Genomic DNA, 19,988 nt, shown 5'->3' with positions numbered 1-19,988 from the left:
CCCCCCCCCCCTTGCAGTGAAGCATATTTTAAGACAACATTTTACTCAAAGAGTGTAGTATGAACATTATTATTCAAGATAATATTCAGGAACAGATACTAATACTATTTATATTTATAGTCTGCTTTTCTCACTAGGACTGAACACAGATTACAATATGATTAAAAATCCAGTCATTCCGCAAGCAGCCAAGATATGATTGTCAGATCTGTAGCTAAATAATAGTTGTGTCCAGACTACCTTCTGCAATCAGACAAGAGTCCGTTGTTTTCAAAAGATTTACTGAAAAGAGCAACCATTATAGTCCACTGGCCCAGATGCAATATCTGGACTGGTACACGTGTATTGTTACGAACGATAGGCACAGAACAAGGTACAGAGTATCAAACCCCAGCAGGCCCAACCTCCCCCCATAGTTCTCAAAACAATCCGCTTGAAGCTGAGAAAGTGAAAGTTTCCCAAGGCTGGCAAAGCTGTAGTCAAAACATTCCTCTTCTGTGAGATAGCTGCTAGGGAACGTCTTGGCACCTGTGAATGAAGCACTCAGAATACTAAAAGAATTAAAATGGAGTCTCTTTGGTTACAACATTAAGGAAAGCATTCTGAACCTTACAATGATAACTTTTGAATCTAACAGTGAAGATTCCTAGTAAGACAAAACAATGCATTTGGGCTGAGATTGTAGAACAGGGAAAGATTAAAAATGCATGCAAACTTATCTGTTTAAAGCAACAAGACAATAAGTGTAGAAAAACTTTATCCCTAATAAAAGAAACTCCTGGGCAAGGAGCAGATTGGCTGTTGAGGAGAGTTATTATGTTACTGTTGAAGGTGCAGGAACACCACTGCTGGATTGGGGTGGAGAGAAAGGACTGCAAAGGGGTGTCATGAGGTATTTTTAAGTCACCATGGATTTGTTGATCCCTGATTTAAGTATTTACAGCTGTTTATAAAAGATAAATGAATTAAACAATGTTCATGCCTCTTTCAGGTTTAATTGCAGTTTGTTGTGATGTCTACGTGCAGAAGCACGTTTATATATTCAGTATAAAATATGCTAATTATTCTACTTGATAGAGAAATTTCATTGTAGTTTTGAAGTAAAACATATCTTGCTATGAGAATGCTCTGAATTAAAAAATACAACACAATAAAACAAAAAACCTAATGAAAATAAGCTTTCTAAACACTCAAAGTACTGAAGAGGAATGCATCATCTGGTTATGGTTATAGCTTTATTTTGTTATTTTGATTATAGTTTTATTTGTTATTTAAACTTCAATTTAAAAAAGCGTGGCTGTTTTTTTACTCCTCAAGATACATTCAGTTCTTACATTCTGAATTTTTGTTCTCATCACTTGGTACTTCCTTTGTCATTTACAGAAGAAGCAGCATTTTTTTAATCTTTCTGTTTTTTACCCGCAGAACTTTTAGGCACACTTCAATTTTTCTCTCATTCTGTTAAGATAAAAAGAAGTATTGAACTTGCATGTTACCACTACTGCTAAGATGTCTGCTAGTCTTCATTGTGAACAGAGTATTCAGTGTCACTTTCAACAGCTGCTTTCTTTCTTATACAGGTGACAGATCACTCTGTTAAAGCATTTGCTGAACACTGTCCTCAGTTGCAGTATGTTGGGTTTATGGGCTGTTCTGTTACATCTAAAGGAGTCATACACCTTACCAATGTAAGTACAGTAATAAGGTTTCCTGTTGACAGTTCCTGTCGGGAGAGTCTTACTTTGCCTCAGGTGTAGTTCAGGCTGCATTCATACACTGTGATAAACCATGGTTTATAAACCTTAGTTTGACTAACTCTGACCATTGTGATACGTGAATGCAGACTGCCTAGAAACTACATCCATGCTAGTGATGATGCCCAAGAGACATAAACAGCACTGAAACAAAAGATCTTGTCTAGGACTTTGTTTTTGTTCATTTTTCTAACAAACACACTAAGGATTTCTATGCACAAAACAATGTTATAGGCAAAAGCAGTTCACAGCCTACATTATATCCTAAGAAAAAATGAGTGAGTACTCCAGAATCCCAAGTGGAGCAGGTAGCAATGCCAGCCCCCCTTTGCCCGGCTGGGATCAAGAGCGGGGCAGGTGATAATGCCCGCCTCCCAATTCACTTGGAGCAGGTGGCAATGCCTCCCCCCTCCTTCACCCATCCAGAATCTGGCACGGAGCAGGAACCAATGCCCTCCCCCTTCACCTGGCAGGAATCAGGCGCAGAGCAGGAGGCAACGTCCGCCCCCCTTCACTCAATCTGTATCAGAAGCGGAGCAGGTGGCAATGCCTACTCCCCCTTCACTCAGCTGGAATCAGGCACGGAGCAGGAGTCAATGCCAGCCCCCTTCACCTGGCCAGAATCAGGTGCGGAGCAGGTGGCAATGCCAGCCTGTTCGCCCTCCCCTTTATAGAGCCTATTGTATTTTTTCCCACAACAGTCTTTGTTACTAGTACTTATATATGTATAAAATCCAGGTGGCTCTTACTGAGCAAGTTTATTAACAACTAACTATTTTAATCCTGTAATTCTTGTATTGCTTGTCCACTAGCTACATCTATGATATAAATTTTAAGTTCTTTGTTTACTTTCATTAATGATACTGCTCATACAGCCAATTCGGCTCTGAATACTGTCACACTAGAATTAAAATAAGAGAGAATTTATATCCGTTCCTTTTTTTAAATCTCATCGATTAACGCATCTTGAGCAGCAAGAAGTTCTTATTTATCATTTTTTTGATTTTTTGAACGCAAGGGATAGAAATTCCAAGTTCCTCTAAACCAGTGTAGTACTTGATCTAAATGCGTATAGCTGTAAAACCTAGTATGCCTTAAAATGTTAAAATGGACTATCTTCCTTGAGGTATTGTGATAGACAAGGTCTGCATTCAGATGTCACTTTAAATTGCATTTTGAAAACTGAATATGAATTAAGCCCGATTTATCATGACAACTGGTCTTGTTAAGTAGGAAGGCCACAAATTAATTATCCTGATTTGTAGTAACTATATCTTCATGGCTTCTTTGCAGTCCCGCATTGGGAGTGTTCATACACAGGCCAATCGTGGAGAAGATTTAAAGAGCTATCTAGAATACCAGGAGCTCCCCTCCTCCCTTTGGTGCTTCCCACCAAAATGTCACATGACTAAGAGGAGGAGTGCTGTTCTCTCAGTTCTCTTTTTGCCATTGCAGAGAGAGGATCTCCATTGATGTTCTCTGCTTTTCCATTACCTCATCCTTGAGGCTGAGGAGAATTGTTTCTTTTAAAAGTTTTTAACTCTCAATAGACATTCTAGTGAAGAATACAGTTACATTTAAAGAAGAAAAGTTTTTGTCTTTCCCTTTGTTATGGCTTAAGAGGCTTCTTCAAGGTGCTGGAAAATGCTAATCTGATTGAAGGCTCCTGTCCCTGGCCACCTTGAGTCTAGAGGTGTGGTATGACATAAGCCCCACTTTCTCCCTTACTGTGAGGCAGATTTTCCCTCCAGAATGGTTAAGATTGCTTGCTGTGACTGGACAGCCTCTGGTAGCATGTCTCTGGGTATAATTTAAAGATCCATCCTGTCCCTGCTGGCAGCCTGTGCCATGGGCGCCGTTCCATCAAGTCCAAACACAACAGATGTATCTGAGGAATGTGTCCGCAAAGGAGTTCCAGGTCAGCCACAGTGGAATGCTTTAAGTCCAGTCCTAGCTGCGTGCCCAAGTTGTTCTCCCCCAGCTGCATGACCCGGGCATCCTGGGGGCCGTGATGCATGGCATGATGAAGAACTGTTGGCACCAACAAGTCACATAGCATCCTCCTGACATCGATCCAGGTAACATAGATGGTTCCATCAAATCCCAGCTGCTGACCCCATCCAGATGATGAGGCATAGAGACCAGCCCAGTAAACAACGCTATGACCACAGATCCAGACTGATTTGTGTAGACCACCAGAGACTACCAAGAGAGAGAACATTAATGAGAGGCCCCCAACCCTGAAAGAATGTAGGTCCTGTATCCTCCCACGTTCCATCTCCCAATGACCTGAATGCAGGATGACGGGAAGCCAAAGTCCGCTGCTACTGAAGTAGCCCCAATCCTAAAGGAGTGGGTTCCAAACTCCCTGGTTGATAAATTGGCTGCTGCCAAGCAAGACCTAAGAATGTAAGAGAACTGGAACTAGGTCATTGGGGAGTAATTTGCATGTATGAGGAAAAGGCCTGAGTGCTGAGAGCATATAGCGAGGTAGATCTTAGCCTGAACCGGACAATGTGCGGTGTCAACTGTGGCCCTCAAACATCAACTGTGTTCCCTCTGCCCCCTTTGGTCAGTTTTGGACCACTGGAGGATGATGCAGATTCCATCTGCCAATACTGACACATCCTAACATCCCAGAGCCAGCCCTGGAAGTCACTGCAGGAGTTGGAGACCAGCTTCTCACGTGGAACTCAAGGTAGAAGGCCAGCAGGAAGGATGTCCTGAAAAGTTAGGCCTTGAAAGGAAACTAGTAAATGCCCAGAAGCTTCTGTAGGATACCAGAGAGTATGGCCAGAGTGATGTGGGTCTAGGGAGGAGATTGCCATCCTTCTCCAGTCTTCTAGAGCCTGTTAAGCAGTGAAAGTCATGCGGATTCTGATAGCCATGGACATTGTTGAAGAAGAAGATGGCATTCAAGTGGAAGCCCATGATTCTATCAGCAAAGGCCCGCTCCCTCAGTTGGGTCAAGTAGTGCAGGACCATGGTCTGTGAGGTAGGCCAGTAGGCAACGCCCCCATAGCTGACCACAAATTCCAGGAGACTGGAAGTGGCTGCAGAATAGGCCCAGAGGGTGGAAGGAGCAACTGAGTTGACTACTCCCTGCATTGTGGTACATTCCCAAGAACCCACATGTCTTCTGGAAATGGATCCAGAGTGCAATGTGCAGTATTGGGCAGGTTGAAAAATCTCTCCAACTGGAATCAGAACAAGGTATCCACAGAATTGTTATTCATGCCTGCTACATACTGGGCTGAGACTGAAATGGTAACAGAGAGATAGACGAGCACAAACCTGCATATTAAGCTCATTACCTGCTCAGAGTGAAAGGCCTGCCTGTTTAAGACTCACACCCCAGCCTGGTTGTTGCACCAGAACCTGACCTGCTTGTCCCTGAGCTGCTCCTGGCTCACAACCACTGCCACTAAGATTGGGAACAGCTCTAACAATGTCATGTCCCTCAAAATGTCCAGCCTAGCCTAGGCAGTGGGCCACTTCTGGGCTTACCAGCACCCCTCTAGGTAAACTTCAAAGCCTATACTTCTTGCGGCATCAGAATGGACTTGCAAATCAGGCCCGAAGTCCCACAAGTCCTGCCACAGCGAGACCCCATTGAAATTGGTGAGAAAGGCAAGCCAAATCCTGCAATCTTCCTTAATTCTCTTAGTAAGGTGAATTGTGGTGGTGAAGGGCAAGAGCCCCAACAGTGGCCTGGGCTAAATATGTGCAAAAGGCCTTCCCTGGGAAAACTACCCTGCCTGTGAAATTCAAGTGATGGACTCTTTGAGGTTTCATTTCTAGTGGGAACGTGCTCGATCAGTGATTTCCTGCAAGGTCTGTAACTTGTCACAGGGGAGACAGGACTGTACCAGCACCGAATCCAGGTCTGTCCCCAAGTAGACCAGTTGCATGGCCAGTCCCTCTGTTTTCTCCTGGATGAGCAGAACCCCCAGATCCTGAGCCAGAGTTAAGAAGTGATGTGTGGGCACCCTATACAATCCCTTGCAGCCCATCCAAAAATATGTTGAAAGTCCCAACGCTGAGTGCAGGCTACTGAGTATCCCATTGGCATAGCCTTGTCTGTAAACCAATCTATAAAGTCAAGTGGTCAGTAATCATTGGGATGTGCTGGTAGCAGCTGGAAGGCCAACTACACATCATGTTTTGCCATAAGGGCCCCAGGACTTAACCAAACTGCGTGTTCAAAAGAGGCATACTTAACAGAACACAGCTCAGGGGGCATGGCCTCATTAATTGAAGAGCCCCATGGGTATGGCATGATGAATAAGGTGGTATTCTCCAGGGGCCTTCTTCCCTAGTGGGAATAGATTGAGCAGGGGAGAAGTGCTGAAGGGGCCTGCCACTCACCCCGCAGCCACCTCTTCGGCAGTTTTGGCTGCCACAAATTCCTGCAGTTCTTTGGCAGATTTAAGGTTGTCAGATACCATGGGAACATGGGGTCAGTGAAGGGAATGTGGAAGCTGCCAGAGAACCCTTCCCAAAGATAACTGGCAGTGGACCTGTTAAGGTAGCAAAGTAAAAGGGGGTGAAGGACCAGGAGCCTGATGTGAGTATGTGCCAGCCCCAAACCCAGACTTGCCTACTATTTCCGTGCCTACTATTTCCATCCGTTGAAATATTTGAAGACTTTTGGAGATTTTGGACTCACTGGCGAGTTGCTCAAGTTTATTGCCATTGTGTGCACATGAGTTGTGTTATACTGAGGATTGATACTTACTACTGCTTGTTCATGAGTTGTGTTATACTGAGGATTTGGTATTTGTAAAATATAGAGCACCCAGCACGTTATAATAAGAAAATATTTTTGATATTCACATATAATTGTTTCAGTCTTGGTTATTCATTGCTGCATGGTGCACTTTAAGGCAATGCCCGTATACGGACTTCCAATATTTGTTTAAATAGCCTGTTCCTGGACTATTTTAATGACTTTTTAAATATTATTATTGATTTTATGTTTTTGTGACTTTTAATGTATTTTTTAAATGTTGTTAGCTGCCCTGAGCTCATCTGTGGGAGGGCAGGATATAAATCCAATCAATCAGTCAGTCAGTCAGTCAGTCAGTCAGTCAGTCAGTCAGTCAATCAATCAATCAATCAATCAATCAATCAATCAATCAATCAATCAATCAATCATTGTGGGTCTTTTAGATCATACCGCTGTCTTTACATTCTCTGGTGATACTCCCAGAAAAGGCCCCTAACCTTTTTTCACCTATCAGACCATCTTCTACCCTGGGGGCTTCCACCCTGCTCCTAATGTGAGACCCCATTAGCCACAGCCACAATTTTTGGTTGATGAGCTCCCACCTTGCCTTTAGGTTATGAAAGACCCTTTTTTGAAAGGCCTTGTCATACTCCATGGCTGCATTATTGCCCGTGGGTGCCCAGGCCCACAGCACGTTGCTGAAGTGGTTTGTCAGGTGCCAGCCCCTTTCTGGGTGGGCTGCTTGAACCATCCCATAAAGATAACAAAGCTCTCCAGCCAATTGCTGAAGGTATGCTCAGCCATTCCTGTCCATTTTTGAGGAGGTGGTGCTTCACTGATCCTCTGCCTTTAGCTTTATGAGTGAGAAGACACCCATATAGTACCCATCCAGGATCTGCTGCTGCACTTTACGAGTGAGGAGAATACGTGGGGAGTCCTCATCTGTAATTGATGAAGTGATCAGGGGAGGCCCTCTACCTGCTCATATACCCATACCTCCTGGGAGGGCCACCCCGTCCATCTGCCTCTGCCTGTCTGCCCTCAGTCCGTCTTTGCAGCACCCAGGCTGGAAGGCCGGATACATAGGCTGCCACATCCCGATAATCCTTCTCAGGACACTTCCTCCTCAGCCGAAGAGAACTCACCTGCGGTTCCATTGATGTCTGAGTCATCGTCCTGCCACGTAGCTCTCTGCCCCCTCACATAGCTATCTGCTCCTCATGTGTGCTTGGTGGATCTTCTTTCTGGCAGGCTGCCTATGCTGCTCTGGGATACTGGAGCTATTGCTGGGCGACCACGCTGGCTGCTGGCCCTTAGCAGGCTTTTTGCCTGTGACAGCCTTACCCAACTGCCAGAGGGATTGAAATCAACAGGCTCTGGAACTGCAAGAGCAATCTGCTGGGCCCCTGTGCACCCCTAGCTGGCCCTGAAGGCCTCCTCCACTTGCCTTGGCCTGGAGACCCAGAGAAGCATCCGCATGGCTGCCCCGGCTCCTGGTATGTGAAGGAAGGGTTGCAGGTGGAAGGTTCTGAGCCTGCCCTTGACTTGAGGGCCCTTTCTGCTGACCACCGGACCTAGTGGCCATAGTAGGTGGTCTGGCTGCCAGTGCTGCCTGAGCAGGTGCAGTCTTCACTCTCCTCTTGGGCAGCATGACATTTGGGTTTCTTTTGGGTGGAGGGGTTGTTTAATTAACTTAGAAAAGGATTTTTAAAACAATTAAATTAGCAAAAGGGGGGAGGTGCTTGCTCAAATCAGTGGCTAGTAGATCGCAGTTCTACTACCCCCTCTGGCCACCCACCCTCATGAGAGGCAGGCCCCTGCTCAGGATCTCCCCGCCCCCAATCAAAGAAAAAGTCTCAAAAGTGCTGCAGCCGTGCGACTGACACCAGCCCCCCAGGAGGCACCCAGTGAGCCCAGCAGGCTCCTGAGCACTCTCCAGCAGCAGCACCTCATCCTTCAGCCCTGTTGCCGTGCTGCCCAACTCTTGGCTGTGCTGCCTTTGTCGCTGCTTCAGCCACAGCTGCGTTGCCTTTGCTGCCTTCACCACCCTCGCTGCCTTTGTTTTGGTTGCTCACAGCTTCTCAGAGCTCTGCTCTCTGTGCTGGCCACAAGCCAACTGATGGGGGGGTGTTTGAACACCCTGCCGCCAGACTTAAGAGGAAATTGCGCCCCTCAGGTTCGTGGCTTATTCCCTGCACCTCTGCAACCCAGCTGGGAATTTGAAATGGACTGTATGTGCTGCCTGCAAGGAGGTTGTTGGGAGCTGGGAAGATGGTGGCTGCACATGCTGCACCCCCAACCCCTGTAGGCTGCAACCGGGTTGCCCCAGGTAAGTCTGGGGGCTGATGGGCTTACACTGGAGTAACTCTGCTTAGGATTTCACTGTAAATGTTCCAGTATTGTCTCATACTGAGAGAGTGCATTTGAATTATTCAAGTATTACTTGAATGTAGGAGTTTGGTTTTAAGGAAAAATAATTTTAAAACTGAGGCCAAATTAATTTAAGAACATTTAAGTACAGCTGCCAAATGTTTTGTTTAGGGACTGATGAAATTGGTTTTAGTTATGACTACTATGTAATTTAGCGTTACTGTGAATGTTCCACTAGTTTCTTGTAGTGGGGACTATACAGGGAAATAGGACATCAACAGCCCTGTATCAAAAAATGTTTAGTATCATGAAGAGGAGGCCACACAGAAAGTTCATGATTAAACAGGTTACTTTATTGTAATCCATGATGTAGATCAGGAAGGATCTTTGAACTGAACTGGTTGCTAACAAGAGCCAAACTAAACTGGAATTTGAAAGTGAAACTTGTGCTTACCAAGAGACTGTATTCTGACACTTTCCAGTATGGTGAGGGGGGCTGGAGCAGTTTATGCAGTTATTGCAAACCAGTGGAGTCACTGGCAAGTTAATGTCACTTTCACTATCCCTTCCCTTCATTTAGGAGTTTAGGACATACCACACCTTAAACAGAAAGTTCTCCAAGGCAGCACTTTGTTTCTGAGACTTTTCTGAGGGAACGCAGACTCATCCTGACCGTATTCCAGGATCTATACTTTTAATTTGGGTTCTCAAAACTGGATCTTGAATATGTTGCAACTACAAGTCTTTTTCTCTACTTTCCATGTTCCATGTTATTTCCTCTTTGAGTCCTCTTAGAGCTGAACTACACGAGACAAATTACACTAGGAAGCTTAAATGAAGGGAGACACAATGTTAGTCAGAAAGTGTAGTTTGAATTTTACCTCTCTCCACAGAGCTGGCAAAGATCACTCCTAGAGGACTTGTTAATTTCTCTTTGCCTCCCCGAAGGCTCTGTCAATTATTAAGAAACCCTCTGAGGAGTGATCTTTGCTGGCAAGAAAGATGAAATTCAAACTATGCTTCCTGACTAACTTTGCATCTCCCTTCAGTTGAGCGTCCTTGTGTAATTTGCCTTGTGTAGTTTAGCTCTGAGTCTAATCCTTGTTTACCCAAGTAAAGAACAGATCCATTTGTTGTTGCATTCCATTGTCACAATTGCATTCAAAGTCATTAGACTAGAATAAAACAAGTAATAAACAAGATTGATTCAGAAATGAGGGAGTTGCTTTATGTTGTGAAGCTATGTCTAAATAAGTGGCATATTTTACAGTAAATAATATATGACACATATGCTTTATTGGTAACCTAATGCAAACATGGGAAATTAATAACAGAAATAGACTGTACAACAGTGGTTGCCAAGTTATCCTGCTGCTTGTTAGCACAAAACAGAAGTTGACTACAATTAGTTTAAAGACCAAAAAACAAGACAAGTCTGTGTTCCAGGGATGGGGGAAAAAACTCTCATGCCTTTATCATCATCAACACCATCATCTATTTATTTATTTATTTATTTATTTATTTATTTATTTATTTATTTATTTATTTATTTATTTATTTATTTATTGAATGTATAGTCCGCCCTCCCCACGAATGGGAGTGTATGCCTAAATTTTATACTATTTCTTATAATTTAGTAGGAAATATTTTTTCACACTTCCGTCTTTTTCCTCAGTGAAGAAATATGCAAGTGAGAGCTTTCATTTACAGATGCATACCATTTTGGGTATATTTCTCATTACCATGTAATATCGATGACTCAGGAAAACATATGTCTGTCTTTAATGACTGCATCAAAATGAACATTTTTTTGGCATTCTGCAATCAATATTCATATTTGTAGGTAGAAAACTACTGATACAATTATTCATCTAATTAAAAACATTTTTTTTTATTTTATGTATTCATTATAGGTACATAGAGTTGCCGGGTCCCCTGAGGCTAAAAGTGGGGGATGGGGGTCGTTGGGAGACACACTGGCAGGGTCTTACCTTGTTTGCACAGTGAACATGCATGCTGGAACACTTATGCATTGCCCTGGGAATGGCATCATTCCTGGCACAATGCAGAAGTGAGGAATTGTACTACTGATTTGGCCCAAATGTAGGGTTTGGGGCTGATTTCTACTGACTTGGACTGTGGCGCAACCTATAATTTCTGCATCCTGCCAGTTATGATATCATTCCCAGGGTGATATGGGAGCATTCCAGGGCAAGAATCCTGTTCCCATGGCTTCCCCGCATCCACCAGCTAGGTGAGAAATGATGGGAGGCAGAGGCTAGGAATGAGGAATCCCCTTCCTCTACTGGGCGGCTGGTAACCCTATAGGCACATAGGTATATTTTTCAGCGATAAAATATTTTTGTATTACTTTTTAGTAAGAGTTTCCCCCAATGAACTTGGCTTAGGTTGTATAACAATAAAATTGATTACTTTTTTCACACTTTGTATAGTAAAGGTGATGAACAGTTTAATTGCTGGGCATTATGCCTGTTAGAAAAAGCTGCTATATATTTTGTGGTTGAAAACATTTCTAATTTCCATCATAACATTTTAATTAGTGTTCATTTTGTTTCAGAGTTTTAAAAAACATTGTTTTAAAATGAAAAATCCTTAATGCTAAGTCTGCTGTATGTTTAGACAAAAATGCAATAATAGTAATGTTACGGATCCCTTATTTTTGGAAAAAAAGAGACATGATATACTTATTTTCAACAAAACTCTAATGTAAGTGCCGTCTTCAACTTCAATTAATATTTCAGATTGAGGAACAAATTATTTCTTGTTGCAACCCTTCCTTTGGCTAAGCCAAGCAAGTTTAAAATACTAGATTTTTTAGGACAAAGAGTTTAAGCAGATCAAAATTCAAATAATTCTATATAGATATTTATATATGAAAGTTTGTTTAATATTTGCTGTTGTATTTATCTTAATAGCTAAGAAACCTTTCGAGCTTGGATCTACGGCATATCACAGAATTGGATAATGAAACAGTGATGGAAATAGTAAAGAGATGCAAAAACCTCACCTCTCTCAATCTCTGTCTGAACTGCATTATTAATGACAGGTAATTTATTTATTTTCTTTGGTTTTCTATTCTGCCCTCCCCATGGAGGGCTCAGGGTGGATTATAACATTTTAAAAACACATTACAATTAATTTATACAATTAAAACCATAAATAAATGGTTTCAAAACATTCACATGTAAACATTTTAATTTTTATTATTTTTAAAAAATTTAGAAAAGCAAAGTCAAGCTGTTGGGTTAAGTTTTAATAACTGATTTGCAGAAGCTTAGGAGAAATGAATAGTTAGAAAATATTAATTTGATTAGATTAATCGAATTAATGCTACTCTACACTTGAGTGTTTTTGACATTGGGTGATTGAACCAAGAGTGTGTATTTTCTGTTTGTAACAATAAGATGATATTTAACTTGTTTATTCTCTTTAAAATTAAGGGAGTCAGAGCAGAATGGTTCTTTCTGGAAACATATATTTGATAAACAAAATGATGGGATGTAGGCATTATTGCGAACATTGAACTAGACTGTTTTCTAGGTGTAGGTACCAATCATTTATAATGTTTATATTCTAATAGTAAAAAATGTAGAACATGCAGGATTAACTAGAAGTTGTTTCCCTGGATCTGTGACATAATAGATATACCAGACCTTTGATAGGAAGATTGCCATGAATGTTAATAGCAGGAGGAGAGACAAGGAAAAATAATATGTAGATCTGTAAAATAAAGATCAATGGTTGCACTCTCATTTGCACATTATCTGATGTGGTAAAATAGTATAAGCATTGCTCTGCTCATGACATGAGTTCGATCCTGGCGGAAACTGATTCAGGTAGCCAGCTCAAGGTTGACTCAGCCTTCCATCCTTCCGAGGTCGGTAAAATGAATACCCAGTTTCCTAGGGGTAAAGTGTAGATGACTGGGGAAGGCAATGGCAAACCACCCCATAACAAAAAGTCTGCCAAGAAAATGTGATGCAACATCCCCCCATGGGTCAGTAATGACTCAGTGCTTGCACAGGAGACTACCTTTACCTTTACCATTAGGATCAAAATAGGATAAAAATATAGAACTAACAACTTCGTATGAGTTACAGAATTAATCATACAGAGCTAGAAGATGGGATATGTAAATATAATACTCAATATTGAAAAATATCCAAACACAGAAAACGAAATATCCTTATTTGTATAATGAGTAGCGCTTTAAAATATGCAGTGTGTAGCGCTGCAAAATATTGCATATCCTCGAAATGTGTTATATGCATTGGAGAATACTGAAGAATTAGCCAGTGGTTTGTTGCTCAGTAGAGAAAAACTGAGGAAGAATATTAACATGTGCAAGGAGGGTACAACCCAAGAATAATTTGATGTCCTAAACTAAAGGAAAAGTGAATGTTAGATGTAAGAAAATCATATTATTTATACACACCATAAGGAAAATTGAATCATGGTAGAAGACAACATACCAGTAGTTCGCACACCTCATGCTTGACCCACCCAGTTCTTGTTTTAGAAAATAATTCATTTACTAGATGGAAGGACATGGTTGATTTTGTTGTATTGGAGCATCAAAAGGAATTTCTGCATAGTAGGTTGTATCATACCACTACGTGCAGCTGAGAGTGGCATGATCTATCAGGTCGAGGTTGTTGTAGTAGTGGAACACAGCTTGGGTTAACTGAACACATTTCTCCAGTGGTTTTAGGAGTGGAGCAGCACATAGCCTTGGGATAAAGGCCCTCCTCTCCAAAGGCAGAGTCAGTCAGCTGATTTTGATCCCGGAGGGAAAGAACTTGTCCCTGGAATCATCAGTCTTTCTGGTCCTGCTATCTGAGCAGGACATCTTTGGCAGTGCTCTACAGAGCGCAACGATCCCGGTGAAGAAGGAACTACCAGAGATGAGCTGGGTGTGGTAGCATATGCCTGTAATCCCAGTACTCAGGTTGACCGAGGCCAACAGGCAGTGTGGAGCTCACATGAGAAGGGAAAGGTCCTACTGCCCTACCCCACCCCTGTTTCGCTCGGAGTGACGGCGAGCGTTAGAGCTGGAGGTCCCTAGGTTCTAGGTGCCATGGCTGCAACCACAAAATTCCAACAAGGTTCCCCACCTTTGGACTGGGAGGATCCTCCCTTGTATGGTCAGAGGGTGCGATGTTTCAGTCTACGGTAGCCTGTCATGGAGATAGATATTATTGAGAACTCCCTCAAACTTGGAAGGAGCAGACTCCAGCAGCAGCAGAGGAACTGTTCCAATCCCAGAAGCCCCGAGTAAACCCCAGTAAGACTGATCCAGCGGGGAACAGCTGAGGAAGGAGAAAAGGAGTAGAAGAAGCCTCAGAGCCAGCTTGCTCCAAATAAAAGGGAGCCCTCTTTTATTTCTACCTTTCAGCTGGGACTTCTGAGGCGCTCTTTCACTTCCATCTGCTCCCTTTGGCAGAAAAATTCTTTTGCCGTGGATGTCAGTAACGGCAGGCCTAGCCATCATCAGAGGGCTCAGATCTGTAGCCTAGTGGTGCCAGACTCACAGGCCTCGGCCCCCTCTTGGGCCTCTCATCAGGCCAATGAAAGAATCATAGAATCCTAGAGTTGGAAGGGGCCATACAGACGATCTAGTCCAACCCCCTGCCCAGTGCAGGATCAGCCTAAAGCATCTCTGACAAATATTCATCGAAGAGAAAGGGTCCGAGTACCTGGACTCATCAAGCAAGAATGCCTGAAAAATTTTCTACTGGTGGTACATGAGCAAAGGCCTAGCCACCTCCCAGGCCTCAGAGAATGCAAGCCTGTGACCTAGATTTGCCCGACTACCAGGTCTCGGCCAGCTTCCAGACCACTCAACAGACTAGTGAAAGGGAGAAAGTCTGGGTCTGGACCCGTCAGCCAAAAATGCCTGAAGTGAGTTGCTGTAACATCATAGTTAAGTGACTGGGCCATGAATCAGCACCCTGCTGGTTCAAGTCCCATAATTGCTTGAGCTCAATAGTTGACCGTGGGTAAACCAGTTTCAACTATCTAGCAATTCTTGGTTAGTTGAGCAATTCTCAACTAACCAAGGCCCTGACCTGGTTAGTTGAGGCAAGCCAGAGCTCATCAGATCTCAGTAGCTCAGCAGGGTTGGCGTTGGTTAGCAATTGGATGGGAGACCTCCAAAAAAGACCGGTATTGCAGAGGCAACTATGACTGGATGGTACTTTCCACCACCAAGGGGAAAGAAGTTAAATGCCCCCTATTTACATAGTCGCAGCTGTAGTTATTACTTAACATACCTACTGGTGTGGCCCAGGGTGGAAATAAGAAGGAATTCAAAGAGGTCCTTAAGGCACACCAACAAATAGTCTAGCATCTAAACCCTCCGATGGGCAAGAGGGGTATTCCAGTGAAGGGTCCGATTCTAGAAAGGTAAAAGGGTGGCCCCCCAGATTAAAGAGGAGGCAAGTGCCATTAAGAGAACAGATCTTGGTTAAGTCTCCAACCTGAGGTCTCTGAGCTATCAGTTCACTGTCCGTCTTCTGTGCATTCCCACATAGGACTGCGCACACGCAGGCCTGCCGACCAGAAATCTTTTTACTAGCAAATGTCCTCTAGGGGGCGCTCGCCTGCCAAATGTGCATGCGTGGCCTTTCCCGCCAAGCACGACATCCAGCGGCGGCACCCCCTCATCCTCAGTTTCTTTTTTACTGCCAACCAGTGAAGAGCTACTTTGTCCTGTTGGAAAGAGAAAGAAGTGTGTCATTGGTGAGAGATCACTTCTTGAGATGTCCAAAAAGGCTTTATTCAAACTTTGTTCCACCTGCTTGACCAAGATTACTAAAACTGATGGTCATTCGGCCTGTTTGGAGTGTTTGGGCAAGATCCATAATGTACCCAAATGTGAGCATTGTCAGCGCTTCACACCAAAAGCTAGAGCAGAACCCCTTGAGACAGCAGTAGCTGCCAAAAAGGCCAAAAAGAAGTCTAAGCACAGGCATTCCGCAGCAGTGCAGACCGAGCAGATACTATGGGAGAGGCCTAAGACACCCTCTCCCCACATACCAGATCACCATCGTATCACTCTTCAGTTGACGAGGGCGAGTTAGTTGATGCTCCTCCTTCTAGCTCTCGTAGGTGGCCTATATGTGACCATTCTTCTCGAGAGGGCTTGTCGCGCCATCTCTATCAAGACTATATGGTGCAGGAATCCGAATACTTGGCATTCTTTAGCCCCGACTTTGGGAAGAGGTGAGTGGGAAGGACTCAGGAGTGAGTACTCTTGTTATGGATCCCCGAATCGGGGATCCATGTACCAACCTTTGGATCCGTATTGGGGTCACAGTCCTAGCCCCCCATCAGACCCTTCGCCTGACGAAGTTATTATTGGAACTGGTAGGATCTCATCGAACAAGGACTACCGATTGTACACTGAGCAAATTCTTCATATGGCGCTGTAATGATTCCAAGTAAATGTGTGCATGTGTCTTTAAATGCTTGGTTTGAGCTAGGTGAAGAGTGGGGGGGGGTGAGAGAGGGATGAATGAGTGATATGATTGGTTGATGACTGAGAGTGTGGGCAGAGTGAATGGAGTTTGAGACTGACAGGGCAGGGAGAAAGGTTTCAGTCAGAAGAAAGCAGGCTAGCTGTGTGCTGCCTGATTATGTTGAAGTGTTTATGAGAGAAATAGAACCTGTGTGGAACCTGAACTGAGCATGTTTGTGAAAGGACACTCAGTCAGGGAAAGAGAGGCCATCTGTGGGCTGCCTGAGCAGGTTTCATATTTCTGTGAATGAGAGTCAGAGAAAGAGAGGCTAGCTGTGTGCTGCCTGAGGAGTTTTAAGCATTTCTGTGAGACAAATATTGAGTTAGAGAAAGAGGCTAACTGTGTGTGAAGCCTTGGAAGAGATCTGTGTGAATGAGAGTAAATGAAGTAACTTTAAGAACCAAGAACCACTTTTATGAAACCAATACGCTTCTTAACTAAATAAAAGTTTGTTTTGTTATATCCCAATGTATCTGTCATTGCTATATTCCATTCCTATCTTCAGGGCCACATAGAACCACGAAGGAGCCTGACGCTTTGGGAACGTTACCAAAGGGAAAATTTAAATAAAATATCTGGGCAGCAGACGACCCAGAGGGTTAAGGGATAGATTAAAAGAAAAATCTACCCTAAAGAAAATAAAGATCATAACAAGTGGAGGCATAGCGGTGGGATCTCAAACATCCTGAGGAGAAGAAAATATTTAAGTGGGATATAATAGCCTGGGAGGAGGGAACATTCTGAGAGAAAGGCATTCTGAGGGGACAGATAGCCAAAGAGACAGAGTGTTCAGTTAAATCCTATGAGGAATATAGAACTGTTATAAAGGAAAGACACAGAAGAACTAGTAGGATTTATAAGATAGAACATAATCTGGTGAAGTTTAGTAAAATTGTAGAAGGAAATAACAAGTAAAAGAAAGAAAAATGGCAGAGTTTATGGAGATGAAAAAGGAGGCTCTGATTCAGAAGTGCAGTGAGTTAAATTTACCTCATGAGTGGAAAAGTGTAGAAGAACTGAGAGTTATACTGATACAAAGCAGTGCGGAGCCTAGGAGTACTGCATCTGAGAGAAACCCTGAGGGAATGTATAATCCTAGTCCAGAATATTTAGAGTTTCTAAGAAAAAAAAACCATCTTGAGAAGGAAAAGTTGAAAGTTGATGCAGAACAAAAACAGTTTGAGAGGGAAAAGTGGAAAGCTGAAATGGAACTTAGAGTTCAAGAGATGGAAAGACACACCAGTTTGGAAGCAGAAAGATTACAATTAGAAAGAGAGAGGCTTAAGAATGGGGACAAAAAGGAGGGAAACTCTGAACCCAGAGCTGATTTACCTCGAGTTACCCCAAAAGATTTTATGGTGTATGAGTCAGGAGAAGATCCACAAATTTTCCTGTCCACTTTTGAGCAATCTGCTCAGAACTGGGAAATACCAGAGACACAATATATGAAGTATTTACCCAGCTTAATTAGAGGGGAATTGGCTGAGATCTACAACACATTTCCTTCAGATAAACCTGTTGTTTATGCTGAATACAAAGAGGCAGTATATGACAGATTTAGGCTAGGTGCTGATTACTTCAGAAAGAAGTTTAGAAGCCTAGTGCCTCAGAAAGAGAAGTCATTTAAGTCTTTTAGTGCCAAACTGACAGACTATTTTGATAAGTGGATTTCATCTGCCAAAGCTAACTCTGAAGAGGGAATAAGGGATCTAATGATTTTGGATCAGTTTTTATTTCAACTTCCTTCAGAGATCAGACTTCTGGTTAAAGATAAACTTCCAGAGAATATCAACCAAGCATCAGAGCAGGCAGATAGATTAACACTTAATAGAGGAGGTTGGGATCGCGGTGAAAAGAAAGACTATTCCTACAAACCAGAGTTTAAATCAAGTAAAAGAACATATGAGAGAGCTCAGATTATAAAAGGTCAGGATAAAAATATAGAAAGAAACCAAGATGGATACTGGAATGATAAAAGATGTTTTGTATGTGGTCTGAAAGGGCATTTAGCTTACAAATGTCGAAAGAACCAACCCAAGCAAACAACACTTGAGCATGTAAGGAGGGTCACTAGAACTGACTTAGATGATCAGAGTGATGAAGATGATAGAAACTCCAAAAGCTCAACAAACACAAATGAAACACCCAGTAAGAACACTGCCTTACACATAAACGCTGCAGAAACAGTCTACTTGTGTGGGGTAAAGATAGAAAAGGTCGCTCAGGATACTGAACTGAGAGAGGTGGTACAAATAAATGGGAGAGATACTTTAGCCATTCTAGACACAGGAGCCTCAGTAACACTGGTCAGGAAGGATTTTGTTGATAAGAAAAACCTGATTCCAGATAAGCAAATATCCTTGCAAAGTGTGTGGGGAATTTCTAAAAGAGTGCCACTAGCCCAGCTAAAAATTAACTGGAGAGGGAAAGAAGAATATTTTCCTGTAGCAGTTATTAAAGAACAGAAAATACCAGTAATATTGGGAAGAGATATAATGGGAGCAAAGGCAAGAATTCAAATATGCGCTGACTCCAATGATTTGCTACAAGCTGAAGCTAGGGGAGCAGAAGACAAGCCCCTAAGTATCTTAGCAACAGACACAATTGATACATTGCAGGAGGGAAAGAGAGAGAGACAAACTCTTGTTAGTAGTACTGCTGAAATGTCCCAAGAAAAAGCAGGAGACATAAATAAAAACTCTGAGGAGTTTAACAAAGAAATTATGAAGGATCCTGAGTTAAAGGACATAAGAGAGGAGGCCAGGCGGAATGAGATGAATGTAGAAACAGACATTTTTGCATGGGAAAATGAGTTGTTACAGAAAAGGGTTACTAACATAAAGATAATTTGTGGAAAAATAGATACGTCAGAGCAAGAAAACTCTTATCTGAATATGGAAAATAGTACACCAAAAAAGACTTTAGATAGCCAGAAGAACTTCAGATTTCAACTAGAATCCTTAGAAAAACAGAATACACAAACTGATGAAGAGAATTTAGAACTCAGAACAGTTGAAACTTAAGTATAAGTTGAAACTTAATTTTAAACATCAAGATTACTCAGTTACAATTAGAAAACAAAGAACTGGAAAGTGAGAAACAGCAGCTTCAGAAAAGTCTAAAGATTAGGAAAACATCTTTTAAGAAGGCTGAACGTTTAGAAGTCAGTTACCGAGGTTTGGATATAGAAAACCAAAGGCTGCAGAAAGCCCTAGAAAACAGCAACAAAAAGATACAGCATTTAGAAATGGTGATTTATTTTGCTATTGTTGCTCTTTTAATTGTCTTTCTACTAATGTACAGAAGCTATCAGTCAATTAGAAACAGACTTTATGTTGGAGGAGAGAAGCAACTTGCTAGTAAAGTTGCTGAACTGGTTGAAGACAAATGTAAAATACTAGAAAAGCTCAGCATGTGCAAAAAACAGTATAAAGAGTTAGGAAACTCCTTGAAGGATGCTAGCCTTACAAATGAGTCACCCAGTGCATCAAACATGAAGAGAGCATGTAAAGAACTGAGCAGCTCAAACTCTGTTCGCAAGAAAGAAATAGACTGTTTAGAAAAGAACAGAATATTGATAGAGAAACAACCAGA

General features: G+C 42.5%; 1 protein-coding gene across 4 annotated transcripts in view; it reads left to right on the top strand.

Annotated features, from left to right (window-relative positions):
* The window catches only part of FBXL17 (F-box and leucine rich repeat protein 17), a 351,634-nt gene that overhangs the window by 67,228 nt on the left and 264,418 nt on the right, over positions 1-19,988 (top strand). For 3 of the 4 annotated variants that reach the window (XM_054986928.1, XM_054986930.1, XM_054986931.1), the window contains exons 5-6: positions 1,581-1,688; positions 11,790-11,920. In XM_054986928.1, coding sequence (XP_054842903.1) covers positions 1,581-1,688; positions 11,790-11,920 — 239 coding nt within the window. The remainder of the gene's footprint in view (positions 1-1,580; positions 1,689-11,789; positions 11,921-19,988) is intronic. The other variant, XM_054986929.1, reaches the window with a different exon arrangement.

The sequence above is a fragment of the Eublepharis macularius genome, chromosome 8 (genome assembly GCF_028583425.1).
Source record: "Eublepharis macularius isolate TG4126 chromosome 8, MPM_Emac_v1.0, whole genome shotgun sequence".
In the NCBI taxonomy this organism is placed as follows: Eukaryota; Metazoa; Chordata; class Lepidosauria; order Squamata; family Eublepharidae; genus Eublepharis; species Eublepharis macularius.
The sequence above is the reverse complement of the archived record's forward strand: the minus strand, read 5'-3'. Positions and strand labels throughout refer to the sequence as shown.